This window comes from Ixodes scapularis, unplaced genomic scaffold (genome assembly GCF_016920785.2).
Source record: "Ixodes scapularis isolate PalLabHiFi unplaced genomic scaffold, ASM1692078v2 PGA_scaffold5__190_contigs__length_132052651, whole genome shotgun sequence".
In the NCBI taxonomy this organism is placed as follows: Eukaryota; Metazoa; Arthropoda; class Arachnida; order Ixodida; family Ixodidae; genus Ixodes; species Ixodes scapularis.
Genome location: NW_024609880.1, coordinates 46,797,231 through 46,820,831, shown reverse-complemented (window position 1 = coordinate 46,820,831; position 23,601 = coordinate 46,797,231). Strand labels below are relative to the sequence as shown.

At 46.9% G+C, this 23,601-nt stretch overlaps 1 protein-coding gene and 1 pseudogene across 1 annotated transcript in view; both read right to left on the bottom strand.

Moving 5' to 3' along the window:
• Window positions 1-3,962: 3,962 nt before the first annotated feature.
• On the bottom strand, window positions 3,963-7,741 carry LOC115312843 (annotated as a pseudogene).
• A 4,921-nt stretch (window positions 7,742-12,662) lies between these two features.
• Window positions 12,663-23,601, bottom strand: part of LOC121838124 — a 29,795-nt gene continuing 18,856 nt past the window's right edge. The window contains exon 2 of the mRNA XM_042294198.1: window positions 12,663-13,280. Within this exon, the coding sequence (XP_042150132.1) occupies window positions 12,663-13,280 (618 nt within the window). The remainder of the gene's footprint in view (window positions 13,281-23,601) is intronic.

Genomic DNA, 23,601 nt, shown 5'->3' with positions numbered 1-23,601 from the left:
ACACAACATAAGAGAAGGATCATAGTCTAGAAGAGGAAGTGATCCCAGGGGAATGGGAAAAAGCAGAAGGAAAGGTTCCGGCTCGAACTGCGACAGGTCCAGACGGCATGCAAATGAGACTGATAAAAGTTCTAGGCAAAACAAGCAAATTGAAACTGAGTCAGGTGATTGCATCAGGTAATTATGGGAGGGGAGAGGTACCCAGAGATTTAGAATTGAGCAGGATGAGATTAATATATAAGCAAGGGAGGCAAAGGCAGTATCAAATCATACCGACCAATTATAATGACTTCAGGAATTGTACCTTGTGACGATTATTCCGGCGTGACGACAATTCTTCGTACGAGGTACCCTGTGAAAAATTGGCCTCCTTGACGAGTTCTCCTATGACCAGATGGCCAGTGACGACCGGGCTTGTGACGAGTTTTCCTAGACTTGCGTAATTTACGAATACTGTCAAGACCGTTTATAAAGTAATCAACGAGAACCGGAAATTGCTTCGCTACATCCGAATCTTCGTTATATTCGGACTCGTAAAAGTAGTATGAACAAAAAAGATAACACAGGTTGTCACGGGCACAAGTGTATCGAGCCTGCAGAAAGCGGTGGTGACGAATCGGTATACTGAGTGAAGACAGGAACGATAGGGCACGTTTCCTTTTTGTTCTTTACGTATTGTGGTTCTGGTGTGTTGTTTGTGGTTAGGTGATCATCCGTTGTGGTGGTGATGACGGTCGGGGGAAGGGTATTAAAGCATAGAGGCAATAAGTTGTTAGCTGAGTTTGAGACGTTGTCTGTCCCTTTCTCTTCCTCCTTCACGAGCTTTCGTCTTTCAAACCACAGTCTCAGGTTTCAATCATCATGCATCACCTACACCAGCGCACCTGCATTTTAACAGTGTTTTCACAAAAAAGAAGCGACTTTTTTTTGCTTGTATATTTGACCCCGCTACGACAAGACGTTGAGGGTTGTTTTTCCTTGTCAGTCCGGCACTTATTGCTATCGCGAACACTGTCTGTAAGCGAACATAGATAAGCAAAGAACAGGACAGGAAACGAACCGCAAGCAGGATGACCTCAGAATGGTAACAAAGCGTCCCCCAACGTTGAGTGCCTTTCTGAACGCAACCTACTTGAAGAAGGTGCGACCAGTGCGGTGGCTATTATGTGGGCTCTCTTTGTTATCCATTCATTCATTTCCGTATCCCATGTTGGTTTATAGTCAACTCCCCATATAGGGAATGTGGATTGTAGTTGAAGGAGTCATGAAACGCTTTTCCAACTTTTTCTTGTTTAGCTTTCCTCCTCAAGTCATAAATCGCGCACTATAACAAACAGTTCAAGAAGACAGAAAGGGGGAGTCCCCTCTTGCTCGGAATCTCGTTTCTGTAGCCGGACACAGCCATTGTCCCCCTAGAAGATTATCCCTTCGCTCAAAATTCAGACAAAAGTTGCTTTCCCCACCCCGTTCACCCCGAAGGTGACAGTGCGGTGGAAGCTACGTGCTCCTTGGGCCAGCCACACTTTTGCCACGTGATCACGCTCTCGCGCGCATACCGACGCACAGAGAATGATGAGAGGGAGGTGGCTGATTGGTCTGGCAAGCGCGTAACTTCCACCCCAATGTCAGCTTAGGGGTAAAGGGAATAAGTGAGGTCCGGTGCCGTGTGACGTGCGTTTAGGCCCGATGACGCGCTGCGGGTGCCCGGTGATGCGCTGCGGGGTCCACGGATGTATCACGGTGAAAAGGCAGAGAACTTACGAAGGGAAGGAGGTACGAAATAGTCCACTGTGTTTTCAAAATTTTCGTACCGAAAGTCAGGCTTTTGACTTTATACATTTTTTTATTTTGGTCCACTGAACAATGTGCTATTAGTAAAATCCCAATATAAATTTATTTACTCCAGCCCAAAATTCGTTTCATGGGCCCTTTAAACGATGCGTCTAACATGAGCCGCAGGACGGTGCATTCAATGATGTCATTATAACTAAAATGACCTTTTTTTGTTCCAGATGTTTTGCGTAACATGTATCGTTAGTTATAGTTGGACTGCATAAAATAACCTTACAATGATTTTTTTTACAATTTTGTGCTGTTGCGCGCTAATACACCATTCTGGTAAACCAGATTGGTGTAACTTTATAATTGTGTTTGTCACTGACGTCGATACAAATTACGCAATGCGGAAGTATCTTCAAAAATAATTGAATGACTTTTCTAAGTATTTGTAATCTAGTCAAGGTACTTTACAGTGAAAGTGACTTGAGTAATATTTTAATTACTTTATTAAGCAGGTATTTAGTAACTTAAAGGGGCACTGACACCCCAAAGGTCGTATTTATTTTTATTGTCTAAAACGATGCAAGTTGCAGTCATAGACACGCAAAAAAAAACCGCATCGCGAAAAAAAATTTTCCCGCGCGAGCGCGCGCCTTTTTATTTTTGGCGTTTGATTTTTCGGCCTCGCCTCCTCGCTTCTTTTGATCGGTGACGTCAAGAATCATGAAATTTAGAAGCTTTGTAGGCGACATCTCTATAACATTTAATTACGGCAATCCTAAAACATGTTTTTTAACGCAATTGCGAACGCACTACGGTCCTTCTTTTTGAAATACCAAAAATCGGGAGTTCGTTGTGGTGCCGTCTCCTGGATTTGTATCCTCCAGCGGAAAACAGGCGACACCGCTCAAAACCGGTCCGCCGGAACGCCGCCGCTCGCTCCTTTCCCCCTCGCTTTGGGTCGCCATGGCAACAGCAGGGAGTGGTTCTGAAAGAAAGGGGACTCTCAGGTCTCCGCAATTTTTGACGTCAAGGCACCGGCGCCGATCGCGCGGGAACTTCGAATTCGGCATTTGGAAATTGTTTTTTTACTTCAGGAATACTGAACTCCCAAATTTCAAATTTTGAGGGTAATGTCTCGGCATCGTTTTCAATCGTTTCAGATAATAAAAAAAATATGATTTTGATGTGTCGGTGCCCCTTTAAATACTTTTATTGAGTATTTTGTCCAACACCGGACGCCACCGTATAGGAGTGAGCATGGGCTCGCGCCATCAGCCTAAAATGTTCATGAACTTCGCAGTGGTGAACAGGGCACTGTCATGGCCGATTCCAAATAAAAGAAAAAGAACTGCGCGTGGAAAGAAGACGAAAACAAAAGGACACAAGCGGTGTGAGTGCGAGCGACGGGTGACAATCAAACGCAGGCTGGGGAGTGAGAAGACGTTGAACCTCAGTTGCCGGCCGGGCCTCAAGAGGTCCAACAATCAAGTCTGCTGCTTCCCGACGGATCTCAGCCCCGACTTGCCTTTGGACTGACCTGGCCTTGTGGAGAGCAGGGACGGTATCCAAATGTGGCGCCCAGCAAGAAAGAAAGCTCCCGCTGCAAATCAAGATCCCGCCAACTCCAAGAAAGACCTCAAGACTGAAGCACCCTTCGCCACCCGCATCAACCCAACCCCATGGAATCTACACCAGCCTGCGGCCAGCGACCTACACGGAACTTGTGAGATGGACATAGCCCTCTCCCACTTGAAACTTTTGCGATCGTTTCTCTGCATGCCTTGATTTTATATATTTGTGAATTTATTGTTTTCTTTTATTTAATTTTTTTGAGGACCTATACGTATTTTTTGTCCCAGTGATACAACTGTGTTTCGTCTAACTTATAGACATCTATAATTCACGAACAACACCCCTACAGTTGCCACAGCCTCTGCCACTATTCACTGAAGCTCGATGTGTCTTGCCGCATCACTTCCAGATACAAGGACGAATCAAAACTGAGAGATGGACGTCTGGTGTTTCGAATGCACCGTGGGCAGTTCGCATGCCGGAATCTTTGAGAGTGTGTAGCATCCGGCTTATACGAGTGACTCATAGACACCTTTGCCTCTATACCCCGACTTTATTTGACGAGACCCTGACTGCATGTCGTTGCATGAACAACCAGGCCAGGCCGCCTACGACCTAGGCTTGAGGGCGTGCACCAGGAACACCAGAGATTCGAAGGGTGAGCCGCCGGCTTCTTTCTCAGCCCACCACTCTTTCGCTTGCTCGCTGACATCTTCGAGAAGGAAAGACCTCTCTTCCTCCGTGACGATGGTTGTCAGGCGATTGACAACCATATGATAATCTGGAAAGAAATATTTAGGTGGGTTTTAATTTTGGAGGACCCGCCTCTACAGGCTCAGAATTGGTTTGTTCGGCCAATGTGTATGGAAAAGATAAGGGTGGCATCTATAAATAGTGTTTATATTGTTAAGTCTAGGCAAAAATACCCTAGTCAAATAGAAAATATTACAGCTGTGCTTAGGGATAACTGGAAAAAAAAATCATTTCCAGTGTATTGTGAAGGGATATTTAATTGAGTGTGGTCATATTTAATGACTTTTGTCTCAGTTCATGACTTTTCGCCGACACGACATTGAAGACTAAATGAGAAAAAAAGATTATTAAGATAGAATTATTGCACCACAGTTTCACCTCGCGTTACCGCCACTCTTGTGGCACAAACGACAGATCAAGACCACTGTTAGGGATAAGGGTTGCTGTGACATCGTTTACGTTTCAGGGTTCACGGAAATTAGATGATTGAGGATTAAAAGATTTGGGCGATCGAGGAGTTCTAAGCTAGCACAAGTTTCGTCTATGGTCCGAATTTAAGGACATGTAGACGCAGTTTTAAATTACTGTGTCGATCGATGTCCTCTCCTTGTGTGAGCATCACTGCCCCTAGATATGTTGTTTAAGCTGTTTGATATGATCCTAGCTCATTTACTTCATTCAGTTCGAAGCGCCCAAACGTGGTGGTTTTGTGGTATAGATTCCGGTCTTTGCACATACATTTATTTACTAATTTATATTTCTTTTGAACGTGTACTGCCAGTCGTAAGGCCAAAGCAGGTAGGCATGTTAAAACTAACAGCACCCAAAATTATTAAAAACATTTTGGATATAAGCAGAGATATTTGAATTACTTAAAACTTTCGTCGATGCATTCAATAAAGGTATAGCTTCTATAGTCGCTGACAGCTTAAGAGTCGAGGCAACACCTTCTAGGTAACAAAGCCCTAGTGCTGAAGAAGATGGTGTCATGAGAGAAGGCTAAGGCTGGACGCAAATTGGAAACGAGTGCTGCGTCAGAGCACGGCTTCGAGTCAAGTTCGAGCCGAACGTTAACGCAATCGCCGTGTCTAATTTGTGCCCAGCGTTGGCCTTCTCTAATGACGCCACCTCATTCAGCACTAAGGCTTTATTCTATAGGAGGTGTTGGTTCAGAGCGAGGAAAAGGAGGCAGAGGAGGAGGAAGCAGATGACATGCTGGAGACGACAAAAGGAAACGTACCTCTCTCCAGAATTCCTCCTGCTTCCTCGTCCCCAGCCTTCCTCTACCTCGCCCTCAACGCTTAACTTATCACCGACATGGATTTGTCGTGTTTTGCTCATGTTGCATATTACCGCTGTTCACATTCGTAACATATTTGTGAATACCAATAAAATAAAGATAATCTTGCAAGTGAAAAAATTTAATTTAATCCGAGTCAAGATCATACTTATGCATATATAAGCAGGAGGTTTGCGTCAGACCTCAGTACGCTATGCCTACGAGGACCGATTTTGAAAACAACAGAATTGTCGCAGAAAATGGGGTAGATTTTCGGATGTTCCCATGATCTATCCTCCCAGGACAACACATTTGACACCAGGGAGACTCACCAATCAATTCCTTCAGGCTGGAGTACGTGCGCTGAGCACGAATCATCTTGCATGTTGTGGGCAGCAACCCCGCGGTCTTTAGGAGGTCCGTCAGGTAGGCGATGAGGGCTCCCTTGTCCGCTTGGTCCGCTAGGTCTATGCTTGGAGGAACACAGCCCGCACAGATCTGAGTACGAAGAAACAAGAAGTACAGCTCGTAAAAGGGGTATTTACTAGTAGTGGAGCTCGTTTCTGCTGACCACGTCCTGATTGCTAGCTTCAATAGTGCCCATAAACGCCTGTTCCGCACAATGATGATTGCCAGTCTCGGCAGCTACGAGCACGTTCTGAACATACGCTGTGAACAGCACGCTCAGATATGGCTACCAGTGAATACCGCCTATAGTTAACCGCTGCGACTGCAATGGTTACACCTGCCGCGTCAAGCATTGTCTAACTTTAATTAACGCAGTCCGATGCAGCAAGTTGTCATTCTTGAGAAGGATTTATGGGCCTCACCTTGGTTGTCAAAATTACTGACATGTGCAACGTTAAGGACACGATTGCGAATTTTTGTCGTGATATTGTTATCTTCCTTTGTTGTGTTGAGATCTAGAATACGGTGCTCTAGGAAAAAAAAAAAAAGGGGGGGGGGGAGGAAGATGCTGGGAGGGCGGTTATGTCTAAGCACTGCACATTGTTTTGATCAAGAGTCCGAGCGCCGGTCACTCCAGTGGCGGATGGGACACAAGGACATTCTCATTTTCACCCTCGTAAAAGGAAGAGTTGTTCCTACGGCGAAAATATATGTTTATTCTTAAAAGTTTGAGTGTCGTGATTGTTCGTTCTGTTTGACATTTTAATTGCTTATGATATATTACGTCCAATTTTGTCATATTGGAGCTGGGATCTCGTCAAGTTTGACTTGCAGCAACTTTTTGTTCTAGCTACCATCTTGCTTGATGGAAGAAAAATAAAATAAATATTCGGGGATTCTAGTTTGCCAGTACGGCCACTGGGCCAGCGAGATTTCAGAGGAAGCAGATGGTTTGGAGACCTGATTTTTGCGGCAACAGAATCAGCGGCGTAGTCGGTAGACTTTCCATTTTCACGGGGGGGGGGGGGGGGGGGGGGGGGAAGGGGAGGGCGAATGCGCAATCCTTTTTACACCGGCGATTATCAGTACTTTAATTTAGGGGGTACATTTTACAGCGTATGTATATCACCATGTGTCCGCCGCTGTGTGCGTTATTTTGTTTACATGCCACTACCAGAAGCTCCTTACATGACACGTAAACAGCGTCTCAATAAGAATCATGGCCGGGAGGGCACGAGCCCCGATGCTTCCCCCCCCCCCCCCGCCCCCCGTAGTCTACGCCTATGAATAGAATTACACCGTAACTCTAGGGATCCCAAAAACGAAAGCAATGAGTTTCCCTTCTGTGTAACGCCTGAAACGAACTCTCTAAATGCTAAAAAATGGAACAAAAAATGCGAATGTTTCCATACCTCTCTGTACTTCTGCCAACGCTCCATTTTGGCCATTTTTTTCCGCAAGCGCATCATAGGACTGGAAGCAGTGAAAAGGAGAAGACATCCTCCTCCGGGCTTCATCAACTTGGCGACATTTTTCAAGACCGTTTCTTGGTCCGTGACCCAGTGCAAGCAAAAGAAAGAGTAGACGCGATCAAACTCTCCGTGGCGCTCGACAAAATCTGACAGATCCTTAGATCCAATGTCAAGGACATCGTAGAAGATCTTGGGATGGGCGAAAGGCTCCTTGGCGTACTTCACCATGTCCTCGGACACGTCAACGGCCACGATTCTTCGGCCATGGAGGGCAGCGGGGAAGAAGGCAGTCGCGCGTGAGGTCTCCAGGACCGCAGCCCACCTCGAGAAACTGGTGGTCGGTGGTGTCCTCAGTCCCGAATGATCTTTCTAATAGTTCCAAAGCTTTGATGCTCTCTTTCCGCTGCAGTTCATTGTTCAACGCGTACTCTTCAGGCCTCATGGTGCTGGAAGGGACCATGTCTTTCACGGACATACTGTAGGTGATTTGCCGAGTAGCCGTTAGAAAAAATAAAAAAAAAAATAAAGGAAGAAAAAAATCCTGATGTCGGCGGTTAATGGGCACTGTTTTTGAATCGCGTTCAAGAAGTGTTTGGTTAGCCCGACTTTACACTGTTCAAGTAACTGCACATAAATTAAAAAATGTTCTTGCCTTTCGAGAGTCACTCGAAGAATAACCGAATGAGAGCAATATATGCTGCTCTTCTACGTAGCGCAAGAAACATGTGCAAACCCAGCTTGCGACAATTGCATCATGCAGATTGCGCGTTTAAAGTTTTTTTTTTATCATAATATAGTGTTAACAACATTTACACGCTAAAATGACTCGCAAAACAAAAAAAGATCTAGCAAGGTATGTGTACATGGGTAGCGAAGCTTCCATAGAAGCCCACATGTCGAAAAAAATGGCGGCCCATGGGGCTGCTTTAGCGCCATCTATGAGTCGTGGGGACATTTCCGGCGGAACAAAAAATCAACAGGAAATGACGACTCTTCCGGAAAAAACGCGACGTCATGCGTGCGTGCGGTTTGCCGCGAAAATAAAAGTAATTCCAGAGACCACAGGTAAATGAACGACATATACACTAAAAAGTTTCAAACATAGCTCCGTGTTTGAGCTTTGATATTTTTTAGTGTATATTGCCGCGCGCAGGGTCACGGACTTGTAGAAAGTGCTTGTTCATTCTCGCCCCGAGCGCGCTACGCTCGAACCTTCTCCGCCGAATCGTCGAGATACTGACTCACTCTAGATAAGAGGCCGCCCGCGACCTTGTCGAGTCAGTCTCGCCCCAGCGCTCGATTCTGCTGACACGCCGACTTCGACGCCCGCGACGCTCTGCTTTCTTCTGTTTCCTTCTTTATTTTTGGCACAAGTTCGCCAGATTAAACGTTTATTTATTTCTGTTTATTTCTTGTTTATTGGTCACGACTCACCACTCGTGACATTCTGGTGGAGGTGCGGGGGTAGCAAGGCCCGTTCCATATTTGTCGCCTCCGTGAGGAACTCGTCGACTGTTGTTGGGGGATTCCGGATGAGACCGCCGAAAATCTCGCTTTTCACACCCCTCATCAGGTGGTGCAGCTTCTTCTCCTCGGTAGCCTGAGGATCGGCGCGGGCGCTTAGGCGGAGAACATCCTCCACGAAGCCGGTGATGCTCTCGTTGGGGCCTTGAGTCCTGGTACGCAGTGAGTCCTCGGCTCTCTCTCGGCGGTGCTGGTTGACAAATGTCTCCTTCAGCTGGCTCTTGAAAATGTCCCAGGATGTCAATGAAGACTCGTGATTTTCGTACCAGCTTCTGGCAGTCCCCTCGAGCGAGAAATACACGTTTTGCAGCCGTTGCTCGTTGGTCCAGCTATTGTGGCGGGCGACGCGTTCGAATTGGTCGATCCAATCTTCAACGTCTTCGTGGAGTTCGCCGTGGAACGGAGCCGGTGTCCGAGGAGCGACGGGTAGGTAGACGACGGCAGGAGCGGCGGGGGCCTGCGACTGGTTGTCCATCGTCGTCTTCTTCGGCTTGGGTTTATCCAGGAGCAAACCGTACTCCGGATCCTCTCCCTTGGTGCGGCGGCTGGTCCGAGTTTCAGGTTCCGCGCATAGTGGTCTTCTCAGCGAGCTTGGAGTCGGGCTTGCACTGCGGTTCCTGGGAGGGGAACGCTGCACGGGCATGCGGTACCCCGCACCTCCACCAGAATGTCACGAGTGGTGAGTCGTGACCAATAAGCAAGAAATAAACAGAAATAAATAAACGTTTAATCTGGCGAACTTGTGCCAAAAATAAAGAAGGAAACAGAAGAAAGCAGAGCGTCGCGGGCGTCGAGGTCGGCGTGTCAGCAGAATCGAGCGCTGGGGCGAGACTGACTCGACAAGGTCGCGGGCGGCCTCTTATCTAGAGTGAGTCAGTATCTCGACGATTCGGTGGAGAAGGTTCGAGCGTAGCGCGCTCGGGGCGAGAATGAACAAGCACTTTCTACAAGTCCGTGACCCTGCGCGCGGCATTATCCCATCTCAAGGACCCGTCAGGGCGCCTCGCTCGATGGAGCCTCCGGCTACAAGAGTTCAACATGACTGTGGTTTACAAGTCAGGACACAAGCACAGCGACGCTGACTGCCTGTCCAGGGCCCCTGTCGAAACACCTTCCGGCAGCCGCGACGACGATGATGACGAGTGCTTTCTAGGGGCAGTGAACACCGATGACATGGCACGACGTCAACGAGACGATCCGGAGCTGCGAGCCTTAATCGAGCACCTGGAAGGGCGCGGCGGTACCGTACCCCGTGTTTTCTCACGAGCCGTGCCGACCTTCACCATTCGGCAAGGTGTACTCTACAAAGAGAACTTCGGGAACAACAACTCGCCGTGGCTGCTGGTAATACCGACCGACCTTCGAGGGGAGATCTTTCAAGCATGTCACGACGACCCGACGTCCGGACACCTTGGATACAGCCGGACACTGGCCCGTATTCGTGAAAAGTATTACTGGCCCAAGCTCCCCAAGACCGTCCACCTGTACACACGATCATGCCACGAGTGCCAGCGACGCAAGAAACCTCCGACGAGGCCGGCCGGACTCCTGCAGCCTATTTCTCCTCCAACTGCACCCTTCCAGCAGATCGGAATGGATCTACTTGGTCCTTTTCCGCCTTCCACGTCGGGGAACCGCTGGATCATCGTCGCCACAGATTATCTCACGCGGTACGCCGAAACGAAAGCTCTTCCTTCGGGGACTGCTGTGGAAGTTGCCAAGTTTTTCATTGAGTCCATCGTCCTCCGGCACGGCGCTCCAGAAGTTCTGATTACAGATCGCGGATCATCGTTCATGGCACAACTGACCCAAGAAATCCTCCGACTCAGTCACACCAGCCATCGTCGTACAACTGCGTACCACCCGCAGACCAACGGGCTGACGGAGCGACTCAACAAGACAATCGCCGATATGATCTCTATGTACGTCGACGTAGAGCACAAGACGTGGGACGAGGTGCTGCCCTACGTCACGTTCGCCTACAATACGGCGGTTCAAGAGACCACTGGATTCACCCATTTCCAGCTGGTACATGGTTGGAAGGTAACGACCATGCTGGACGCCATGCTGCCCCATGAGCCATCTGACAACGAGAGCGACGACGCCCAGGCGGTTGCTCAACGCGCCGAAGAAGTTCGCCAGCTCGCCCGACTCCTGATTCAAGACCAGCAACGCGTCGACGCCGGCCGCTACAACCTTCGTCGCAGGGACGTCCACTTCCAGCCCGGAGATAGGGTGTGGGTATGGACGCCCATCCGTCGCCGCGGCCTCAGTGAGAAATTGCTGAAACGATACTTTGGACCCTACAAAGTGCTTCGTCGCCTCGGTGATCTTAACTACGAAGTCCTCCCCGACGGAACGCGCCCATCCGCAAGACGTCAGCCGCGACCCGAGGTGGTGCACGTCGTCCGGCTGAAGCCGTATTACGAACGATAGAACTTTCCACTCTCGTCGACGGGTGAACTGTGAACTGCGGCTCGCGATTCTGCTGCCTTTTTGTTTTGGATTTGTTTTTGTTTGTTGTTTTTCGTTTTGTGCTGCATCGGGACGATGCACTTTTTAAAGGGGGGGATAATGCCGCGCGCAGGGTCACGGACTTGTAGAAAGTGCTTGTTCATTCTCGCCCCCAGCGCGCTACGCTCGAACCTTCTCCGCCGAATCGTCGAGATACTGACTCACTCTAGATAAGAGGCCGCCCGCGACCTTGTCGAGTCAGTCTCGCCCCAGCGCTCGATTCTGCTGACACGCCGACTTCGACGCCCGCGACGCTCTGCTTTCTTCTGTTTCCTTCTTTATTTTTGGCACAAGTTCGCCAGATTAAACGTTTATTTATTTCTGTTTATTTCTTGTTTATTGGTCACGACTCACCACTCGTGACAATATGTCGTTCTTTTTACCTGCAGTCTCGGGTTTTTCTTGGGGTGTTTACACCTTGTGTTTACTCTGTACTGCAATACTGGATCGTTTACGCCCTTATTTGCCCTTGCTCTTATCTTTTGTTCGAAATGTTTTTTTTTCTGCAGCCGACTTTGTTAGCCGACCTGCTATGGGAGTAGTTTCGTTTCGACGTGTCTTTGCACTGTGGTTAAATTCCAACCGCAGTGTTATGCTTTTTGTTTCTTCAGGATCCCTTGGAAATATGTGAGAAACCTTAAAGCAAATGATGTAATGTCACAAAAAAAGAGTGAATCACATTGCTGGAGTGTGTTGGGCGTATGAAATACACAGCAGTAACTCTAATGCAAGTCCAACGTCGCTTCAACAGTCGCGTTTTATTTATTTTATTCACTTACAATCATTCACTCAGATTACTCACTAGAATCATACAATCGGTATTCACTATTTTGAAAGTGTAATGGCGGAATAAAACTAGTAGATCGGTACATAAGGCACATTATAACATAATAAGACAATGTACAATCGGCTGGATGTTGTGAGGACATTGACAGTTTACAGGCAGCCACTAATAACTCAGAGGTTTCACAGTGTTCCGAGGAGAACTGTGGTCACCACAGTAATACACAGAAAAAAGCTACACTTGTCTACGCAGCTCTTGGGCATTGTACCATAATGCTGAAAAAATTTTAACGTGCCTCTGCTGGTGCTGCTACACTGCAACGCAGCGATTGTTTGGTGCAGGTCAAGGAAGCCAAGTGGAGTAAACCGTCTTTGAGCCCTGTGGTATGCTGCACTTCATAAGCCAGTGTTGCTTCACAGACGCTATATATGTGAATCAGTTAGAAGACTACATTACTCCTCAAGAAACCGAAGAAAATGAAAGGCTCGAATAGAACATGCCTGCACTGCTTTAAAAAGTACTCTGGGTGGTCTCACATACGTGGCCTGTGCACTTGCTTCCTAGTTTTACTTTGCTACTGTATCAAATAGTTTAGTTTTTTTTTCCGCGCGAACCAGTGCAGAATGATTCTGGCAACCGGAGGAAACAGATCATCATAAATACTTTCGTCACATAGAGTCATAGACTTTGGAATCTTCTGGTGAAAAAGGACACAAATAGTTCGCCCTACGTTCTCCTTTGAAATTAGGTTGTTGGTACATGTCTCGAAGACTTCCTCACAAGCTTCAAAAAATAATCTGAAAGAAGCAGAGGGAACTGAGAGGATTCCAAAGTGGGAGTCGGCAGTGCCTTTCACACTCAAATACAAGAGCACTTGATTTCCCTCAGAAAAACACGCATTTTCTGTCCTCAGCTCACATTTCTGGGATGTTCCTACACAGGAATGAACCTTGAGGAATTTCGATGCCAACCACCCTGCAAAATAAACCATGTTGTTCTCTTCTATTGACAAAGGGTAGTTTGAAGGCGAATCGTCTGCCGTGGTAATAAAAACTGTGCTTCCTAAGGCAAGAGGAGGAGAAGGTGTCGAAAGGCCTGCTGGGAACGTAGCAAGGAGAGAGATGTCGTCAGCACAGTTTGATTTTTCCGACAGCTTGAATAGGTTGCTAATCGAAAGGTGCGTGAACGCAGCCTGAAATTGACGGAAAGTGGAGTTCGTGTTTGCACCTGATTTTGAACGTATAACAGCAAAAGTGTTTTCAAGGGTGTCCTGGTTCAAATGGCGGTTCAAAGGGTGGGTTGCTGAGCAGCAACCCACCCTTTGAAGCTCTGAAGATTGCTGCTCAGCAATCACCGCGAGGTGATTGCTGAGCAGCAGCAGTGACCTAACTGTCAAGAAGAAGCCACGAATGCAGTGCGGCTGCCTTCTACACCCGAGTACTTGCAGGCTTTTAAAAACCAGAATGCACTCTTTCAGAAACTCCTCATGGATAGAGCCGTTACACATTGCAGAGGCATATGGCGTCTTTGCAGATTTCTGCGAGCTATTTAGGTTGTCAAAGAGACGGTCGATTCTTTCAACGAATCTCGCTGTGTGAACAGCTTCGGCTGGCAATTGCTGAAAAGTAACAAGGGCATATATTGCAGCTGCGCAGTGATTGCTAAACAGCTGGTAGCTTCACCGACATCTTTGACGAGAAGGTCAAATTAAAATGCTTCTCCTTCAGCTTTGGCATAGAACGAATCTCAAGTTTACGGTCCTTTTCATAAGCTTCCTTGATGTAGGAACTTTTCACTATGTAATCACCAACTTTTTAGTCTTATTTGAATAGTATGTTCCTGAGTCACTTCAAAAGGTGCGGAGCATCGAAAAGGAAAAAAAAAAAAAAAAGTGGCTTGCCATTGATCTCTAGGTAATGCTTTTCGGCAGTTACGATGCTTGAAAAAGAGACACGTTCTGGCACCCTTCATCACATACAACAGCTACCGGCTCCAGGTTAGCGTCCACAAGGGCGCTGTAGCACGGGAAAAATATATCTTTTAGTACACTTGAAGGTGTGCCTTTGTTAGCAAAAAAAAATAAAAAAATAAATAAAAAATAGCTAAGCGGCTGCTTCTACGGCGATCCGACTCCTTTCGCCATGAACGTGAGAGGCTTATTTGCCAGCTTTTTGCCTTGCTGTCCACTAGGTTCTTCAATTCCTTCAAACCTGTCAGACGAGGGGTTGTATGAAAGCTCTTTTTTGATGTGCATTTCATCAAAGACTATGCTGCAGGCCCGATCGGCTCGAAAAAAAGAAACTGCCCGCCTCTTTATCAGCTCGAAAATGACAGGGTAAAATCCAACCTTCAGTGGCACACTCTGAAGCCATAGCTGCAGTGACCTTACTGATGGCAGCCTGGGCAGTCGCCTGCAATACTTATAGCCTTTGGGGCTATGAAAGTAGAGGCCTAAAGGCAAGGCTTTGTTGTCGCTGCACCATCTCTGGCCAAACCGGCTCACATTGCTCCTTCTAATCTGGGCTTCAACGAGTGCGACAACAGGAGGAGACACATGAACGCGGACCCTCTCACCGACTTCGGCAACAGTCCTCATCTGACGTTGTCGTTGCAGCCTTCTTTGCAGCCTTTTGTTACGCTCTTAAAGCTGTCGCACCTTGGCTCTCAGGGCGTTCACCTTCTTGTTGCTGATGCTGCGGCTTTTGCAGGATGCTGCCATTTGGCAAATGACCCAGATTAGGTCTCCAACAAAAACTAGCATTCGCCATCAATTTATTAAATGTGCTCTTCACGCTCAAGAATATTCCTCAATGATTTGAAGTGTCTTTAAACAAGAACAGCAAGTGTGAGAAGCTATACATATGCAATTCAAGATGCTGGCCAGAGACCTGATAGTCCAAAAAGACAAGGGTGCACACAAAAAAATGCAAGTCAGAATAGGCATCCAAACTGTGAAATGCATTTTCTTAAAGCTTGACCATACGTTACTTATGCCCATGGCACTGTAACAGTGAAGCGCTCGCACAACAACAGGCAACTAAAGTTTGGCAGATAGGACAAGGAATCATGACAGGCTCAGCATCACACACATATGACCACGGCAGCTTTTCGATAACTTTAAAAAACACTGTCTTACGTGAAGTTTTGCTGGAAGACTTATGATTCAGTGAAACCGGTTCAGCTGTTTTGATTTGACGGTGTTAACACCTGCGTGCGGAACACTTTTTTGCCTTTTTGTGTGCTTGACAATGACAATACCGTGAAACAAAAATGTGGTGAACTTTGAACAAACTTCGATTTGTAGCTGCCAGCTAGCCGGTATGGTGTTATGTGACTCTTGGCGTCATCTGCTCTCAAGATAAAGTTTAGTATCCCCTCGTGTTTTTCGAACCTTGCTTTTTATTTTTGCGGCCTGACCTTTTATAACTTAAAAAAAAAAGAAATTGCAAAAGAAAAAAGTTTGCATCATAGAAGGCACTAGGATTTGTGAGAAGGCCCAGCAGCACAGCCAGAGAGAGTCTCTAGGCGACGGTGAAGAAACCAAAATCTCCATGTCAGCCACGTCCCCGCTGGACTCTTGAGCAGGAGCAGCATCTTGACGTAGAGCGTAGCTGTGATCAACCGCTCAAAAAGAAAAAAAAAAAAGAAAGAAAGAAAGGCTTTTGCAAAAACTGCAAGTAAGAAAGCAACTTCAACAGAGTGGAAAGTTGGGCGAGTTGGTCGTTTATTTAAACTGGCAGAAACAGTGCCTCTCAGTGTACTTTTACAGCGCCTGTCTGTATACTCCTTGTTTCCTGTCCTTCGTCAAGTTGCGCTGTTTCTACCACTTAAGAAAGCAAGCTCAGAAAGAAAAGGGAATAAAAAGATAGCACAAGCAATATTCGGCCACCACTTATTATGCGCTCCTAGTCGACTGTTCTCTAGTAAGGTGCACAAGTATGTGTGATCCAATGAAGACACAGAAATCCGCTCTGCAAATTTAATAAGTACTTAGCAAAGGAGAAGAGGTTGAAGTCCTCCCTTATTTCTCTTTTTGAACGCATAAAAAGTATATTCACCTTCGTTCATGACAGGCTTAATTCAGAAGACTGGTCGTCAGGGTGACTACAGGAACTCCACCAGTCTGAGTGGCCGGAGTACGTGCAGCTCGATGAGGCTGGCGAAATCCTGTCTGCAAATTTAGCGTGAAGTTATCCATGGAATAGTAGTTGAGTTCCTTCCTATGTGTTTATTCTAACACACGACAAAGAAAATCACCTTGTTCCCACAAAAGTTTCATTTCGGAAGACTGGTCTTTAGGGTGACTCAGAAGCTCCGTGAGTCTGGACTGCCGAAGCATGTGTAGCTCGATGAGGGTGTCGAACTCACTTCTGAAAATTTATGGTGAATTCGCCTATTTTAACACAAAATGTAAATCACTTTCTTTCATGGGCAGCTTTATTATGGAAGACGGGTGTCGGCAAGGCAAAAGATGCGCTGTGGACCGATATTGACGTTGATTATGTCACTTCAAGTAAAACATGTCATTATAAACGGGCCTGAAATGAACTTTTAGCAATACCTCTGTTTATGCTCTACCAGCTTTTCCCAGCTAATCTGACCTAGTTTTTTTGCAAAATGCTCAAGTCATGAAGACCATGATGTAATGCAGTGGTGCTGGCAGTTGCCGCCACTTTATGTTGGTTAAAGTGAAAAAGCTCACTATGCACAACTGCTGAACCTGGAGAGGTTTTGCTGGAAATGTCGCCATGTGTCGTCTGCAAATAATATAAAAATGTTATGAGCCCACGAAAGCAATGTTTCAACCCCATGTGGTGACTATGCTAAGTCACAAACTGCACGGAAGGTTTATTGATCTGCTTACTTTTTGTGGGAAGCACACTTGGCAACGCATTGTGACGGAGGTGTCCAGGACGCAGGAAAGCTGACTCCTCGAAATGTAAGGAGCAAACTACCCTGCCTCGTAGCTGCCATGGAGTCTTCCCCTGTAGACTTCGGTTGTCGCAGAACCGAAACCAAGCTTCGCGCCTGCAGATAAGGCATGGTGGTATGAGGGTGCCGTGAATACTTACGGAAAAAAAAAAAATGGCCAAAATGTCCACAAACCAAAGCAAATCAGAGCAAGGACATTAACAAATGCATGACATCAACGTTCTGTGTACGTCATAAAGAGTAAAAACACGAGTCTTACGCACAGATGCCTATTATATATCTGTGTTGTACCACTGATAACCACGCCGATAATCGCGAGCGACACTAGGCTCCTCAGAGCCAGGCCGGTACAGGTAAATTTTAATATCGTGGGCACTTTTATAATGACGGCACACAACGCTGCGAAGTCAAAATTCCTAGTATAACATATGACGCCTTCAGGTGTAGTTTCGTGTGCACATCCAGACAACCCTAATAGTTTTAGGTAAAACTAACAGGAGTTAAGAGAAGACCGAACAAGGGGGCATACACATCACACAGCAGGCATGTCGCTGACAGTAGGGAAGTCTCGCCTTCGAGAGTCGAGGGGAAACCGGTGCAGCGAGATGCCAGCCTTGCGGATGTCGCTTTCACAGATTTCCACGGAGCACCGTTTCTTTGCGGATCGCACTGTGCTCATCGTCGCAAAAGACGTTGAGCCCCTTCGGCGCAGTTGCGTCCAAGATCCAAGCGCACGACAGCCGAGTTCCCGCGCAGGTAACTGGGCTAATCACGCCCGAGCAAAAAACAAAACTCCCCAAACGGTGTTAACCGCTGCGAAAAGAAAAGCGAAGAGCACGTGGAGGCCCAAACACAAGCGAGCAGACGGACGTCAGCAGCCTTCCTTTCCGCGCGCCACGAGGTCTACAAAAAACTGCAAATATCGCTATTGCTAGTCGGCCTTTTTGCTAGTGGCGTACAGAGGACGCTAATAAGAAGTGTGCATAATATTAGCAAAAACAAAGACAGTTTTGAATTTTGTAGCGTGTTAAATATGATTGATATTATCTAATATTTATATTTAGCTTGTTTCAAAATACTACTGGTTATACTTCTAGTCACAAACTAATTAATTTTAATAATGTTTGTCCCCACCTCTCCTAGTCGCGCTTCAATCGCATCCTTCACGTGACCCTCCAGGTCGATGTCGCTGGCGATTTGTTTTGAACCGCTTTTTGGCCGAAGCTTCGATACCCATGCACATATATATACCTTGGATCTAGCTTGATATTATAGCAACATTTCTCGAAAATGTGTTTAACTGGTCACATTGTTGTGCTAAAATGTCAAATAAAAACTACAACTACAAAAAAAAAAAAAAAATTTTTTTTTGAACGGCGGAGCGGCACTTGCCGGGGAGACACCGAACGACGGCCATATGTTTCTTTTTGTAAGCAGTAATAGAGTGCAGGCGAGCATGGGCGTCAGCGGGATTTTGCTTTGGTGGGGGCAAAACTTTCGCACCCGACGTTCTTTTTTTTAACTTGCGGGGGGGGTGCAACCACTACATTCCTGCAACAATTTCCCAACATATACGTATACATTTTTAAAACAAATGCTGGCTTCAACAGTGTTTAGTTCGCAGTCCTAATCGCTTATGTAAAGAGGTCCCCCGGCATCTCTCCATTTAATTCCTGCAGCCCGGACGTAAAACGCTTGTGAACAGTGGGCGGGCCATGAACATATCAGGACCAACGTGTTATCGCTGACGAAGGGACCACCGGCCATTTATTAATTTATCAGATTCTACAACACGGCAACTCAGTAAGAACTAAAATATATATTCTTGGATGCCCATTCATATACTTTCAAAACACGAGGAAATATGGAAGGAAGGAAGCTTGATAACAGAAAGTATAAAACAGAGAGGACGAAACACAAACGAGTACCATTTCGTCCTCTCTCTGTTTTATACTTTCTGTTATCTAGTACATCTTACCAACACGCTCGTAAGGAAGCTTGTCTACAATGTTTCGAGTCTTTAAATAAAATCCAGTTCAAAGATCGCATCGACGAACTACACTTTCTTCATGACTTTTTAATTTCCCCGATGAACAGTCTGTCTTTTCAGAATACTCAAAATATGAAGAGATAGAAAGCCTGATAACACCAAAATGAGTGTGCGAGCTTAGAAGCTACACAACTCCGAAAAAAATCCATCATTTCTCTTTTGATAATGCGAAATCATACATGCTCAAGATTTATAATAGAGAACCAAACTGAGAAGTACCAATACCCCAAATAAAAAGTCCACAAATGCAGATCCCCGATTATAATTTGTTTCCGGATGCCTGGTATCACTTACTTTTTTGGTGAGCTTTTTAAAAAAAGTAAAAATAAACGTAGCCATTTATTTATATTTTTTTCTTCAGTAAGTCTCTCCTTCGTCACCTCAACTGAAAACTACAGTTAAGAGAATTTCCATAAATAAATAAGGCTCTTCCAGTTTTATTGAGAATTAAAAAAAAAAAAAAAACGATGTTAGAGTGTTGTTTGCTATCTTTGGGTGGGTTTTGTATTTATGTGGGCAACTTTAGTTTTTTCTGGAAATCACTCTAGGCATACCTGTAACAGATGAGTTGAGGGTGAATCCTATATTAAGCTGAATCTTGGAGGGCAAAGGTTGCTTAGGGGTGACTGGGATAAGGCTTGCCTCAATAGAATCCGACTTCGAGTCGCGGCAGGGGTCACAGGTTACTGCTTTCTTCATCCCACAAGATGGAAAGCTGTGATCGATGTAATATTTTGGGTGAAACGAAGACACCGATGGAGAAATCCAGAGCTGGCAAAATAGTGACGCTCGCTACAAACTTTCGGAAAGAATAACAACTGCACGTTTGGGATTGTGGACCGGGCGGTCTCTGACGCGCCTTTCCCTGGTGTCAAACGGTGAGACCGTAAATTATGGCCCAAGGGTCAGTTGCGTTGGCGACTTGGTGCGAACATGGTTTCATGCAAACGCGGACGCCCGACCCCTGACCGCCCCCTCCCCCAACCTGCTCAGAAGGTCATGTTCACCGTCGCTCATGGCTCGCTCTTCAGTGAATCGTTTCGAAAACACGTGGTTTATTACCCAGACTGGAGAGCCCTGTCAGCTATGCGGCACTCGGCGTGGCTTTTGCAAAAGCAACCTGAACCCCCCGTCCTCAGCACATGGGGCGCGGAGTTGGAGAAAACACAGAAGAAAATGCCGTTGAAATGTCACTTGGAGCTAGGCTAGCGAAGTTGGAAAAACGGGGTGCGTTAGGTATTTTCTTCATGAAGATAGTTATCGTTATTTTCCTTTTCCCTTGTTACGACCTTTTCCAACCACCCGATGATGTCCGCACGGCCCCCGGCACACGCCGCACACGGCGATATTGAGGGAATATTTCCACGGACAAATGAACGGGGATGTAAGACTGCGCAAAACTGAAAGGGCCCGAACGGAAGTTGAGAACTTGCTTTTCGGGCCGTTTCACCAACTTTCTACTCGGAGCTGGAGTCTGGGCTTCATCACCACTGAGTATTCATTGCGGGGGATTGGGTGTCCTCAGAAACGGGTGCGCTCCCAGCGAGGTTTGGAGGTGGGGGTCGCAGAGGCAAAAGTAGGGCTTAGTTGCCTTTTTCTTTCCAATTGTTTCTTCCACGGAATGCGGGGGAAGACATCTCCTTTTTTATGTTTCGATAGTTACTCTCGATTTTATTTTAAAACTGTTCTCGGTTGTTTTTTTGCTTGTTAACGAACCAACGGTCACCCCGCTTGCTCGAAGGAGGAGGGGGGGGGGGGGGGGGGGCAGTCTGGCTTGGGGTGGCAACTGCCCCTTTTGCACCCCTCTGCCGACGCCCATGCAGGCGAGCGAGAAAAATAAAATGGCGGCGCGGTCGTAATGGGTGCGTGCGTTTGCTCGAGCGGCAGGAATTTAAGATGCCGTGTCGAACGGACGTGTTATATTCTCCGATGTTTTTCAGCATGGAGAAGGGACTATTACGTAAGCAGGTAGGCACGACCCCCGACGAGGAGATGGATATCGCTGGGCCGGTGAGAAACCAAATTCAGAGCAAGGGCAATGCCGAAGCAAGTAAGTCGAGCGTAAATATACGCACGGTCAAGAAGGAGCGGGACGCCGTAGCGGAATTGAGGACGCCGTAGCGGAATTGAGGACTGCTCTGGGTAACACCCCAAGGGCCGTTTTAATCGCACTGCTCGATAAATTGTTGGAGGAAGACGACAAAAACAGAAAAAGAAACTCTGAAAAAAAAAAAAAAAAAAAGGGCAAGAACAAAAGCTCGGGGCCGACCGGGAACACTCCGGCGAACGGCGGGAATCGCCAAAGCCCCATGGACATTGTTCCCGGGAAGAAGATGGAAGCTTCCAGAACGCAGGACAACGTAGTTAAGTAGGTAGGAACGTTTATTTCACTTTTTTGCATTAAGACATGCTGCGGTGAAAGCATGGGCGTACCAACCGGGGGGCAAGCGCTTGCCCCCCCCCCCCCCCCCAGCTCTCAGAGTGGGGGGGCAAGGCATGTGTTCTCTTCCCCCCCCCCCCCCCCCCCCCTGAAACGGCTGCCACTGGGCAGGGCAAACACTGGTCGGCGGCGCCCAAGGAATACCAAGGGCACCGCCCCCCGAACCGCGCGGGTATTTTTTTTAACGCGCAGGCAATACAAACCCCGGCGCTCACGCCGGATTGCCTGGCTCGTGGAGATAGGCGCTGCCGCCGCCAACATAGGCAGCGGATACAATGCGAGTTTCCGAAGAGGTAGCGTAACTTAGTGGTAAGATGTCTGCCTCATACGTATCAGACCCGGGTTCTAGTTATGGTGGGGCTTACTTCTTTTTATCGAACATTTTGTTTTGTCGAGGCATTTGGCGATATTTACGACATTTCTTTTTTACGATTAGCACCGAAAAAAAAAGAGATGTTGTTGACGAAACTTCGCTGAACTAAGTCGTATGGGACTCTATTTACGGAAGTGCATGGGGGACAGCGGGGCTTGGGTTGCCAACTGGACGCCGCAAAGTACCCGGGGGGGGGGGGGGGGGCGCTAAGTGGCTTAATAGATTTGTAATTAGCAGCCGCACACTGTCGCCGCGAAGCGGCGTGAACGCGCTTCGAGTGATACTCGCGCCGGCTCGCGCCGTCCGAATCCGAAATTTAAGTTGCCGCGCGTTGCCGAGCAACCAATCCGGCGTGAGCGTGGTTGCTAGGGGGTCTATCGCCTGCACCGTAAAAGGAGCCAGTGACCAAGGCGCCCGGTGCGCATACGCAATTGGCCCTCTCCTCCCCTCCTCCCCCCCCCCCCCCTCTTTTACAACGCCTACGCACACACACGTCGTGAAAGTTAGTGATGGGCCGAATCTGCCGAACTTCAGATTCGGCAAAGTTCCGCACATGCCGATATTTTGAAGGAAAGTTTGGTAAAGATTCGGCAAAAATTTGACAAATGTCTGCGCACGCGCACGAACGCGACGGGGCCATGGATCGCAAATGGACGCCGCGCAGTCGCGCGGTTACCATCGCACAGTGTAGTACAACCAGCGGTTACGGCGAGGTCTGGAGTAGGCTACACGGTAACTGTGCCTTTGTGAGCTTTTGCGAGTGTGGTTCACTTCAATACTTTCTGCCTCAAGAACAGAAGATCGACCAGTAATTTACGTAGTTCACTGCGCAAGTGACAATTGATGCGGTGCATTCTGGATAATGTGATCTTCATTTGACCTCTCCATTGATGCAACGAGTTAGTTGAAACATTGACTGACAACTGAGAATTACGCTCAGTGTGCGCAGCCCACTGCCGACAAACGCAAACGCAGCAGAGTCACGAGAGCTTGCCAGAATGCATGGGATGCAGCTGGCATCCACGTCATATTGTGATACATGTTTTCTCCCTTCGTTTCTTCCCTCTTTACATGCGTTCTGTACTGTATATATCCTGTACATTTATTTGTCTGTTTTCTTCTTTCATATGTGGTGGCGGGCTGGCAGCACACATGTGAAAGCTACCCAAGAAAAGTAATTAAGTTAAGTTCTGAGTATTAGCCCCAAAAGTAATTTGAGTAGAGTAGAAATTACTCAAATGAAAAGTAATTGAGTAAATTACTAATTACCGTAAAAAAGTAGTGAATTACTTTTGCAGTTTACTTTTATTTTTCCATGCTAACAACGAAGTACTTACATACACTTACATTTATGCGTTAGCGAAATTCTGTTAGCCGAATATAAAGCGGCTCGTGTTTTCACAGAAGTTCTGCTTCTGCGTGCCTAATTGTTGTGTACTTCTTTTTGGTCGAGGATGTATTGCGGATGTATCATTTCACGTTTGAGGTTTAGCACTGCCTGAGCTTCATTTTGCAGACAGTGTTTGATTGCTTACAGTGTTGCGTAAAGTACGTATAAAAACTACTTGGCAGTTCAAAGTAAATGAGAGGTTATGCACTTCAAATAATGTAGTAAGTACACCGGGTGCAACGTACTTTAAGGAACGTACTATAAATACAATGAACTTCCAAATTAAAGTAGAAGTGCATTTTAACACACTCTTTTAGAATGCCCTTTC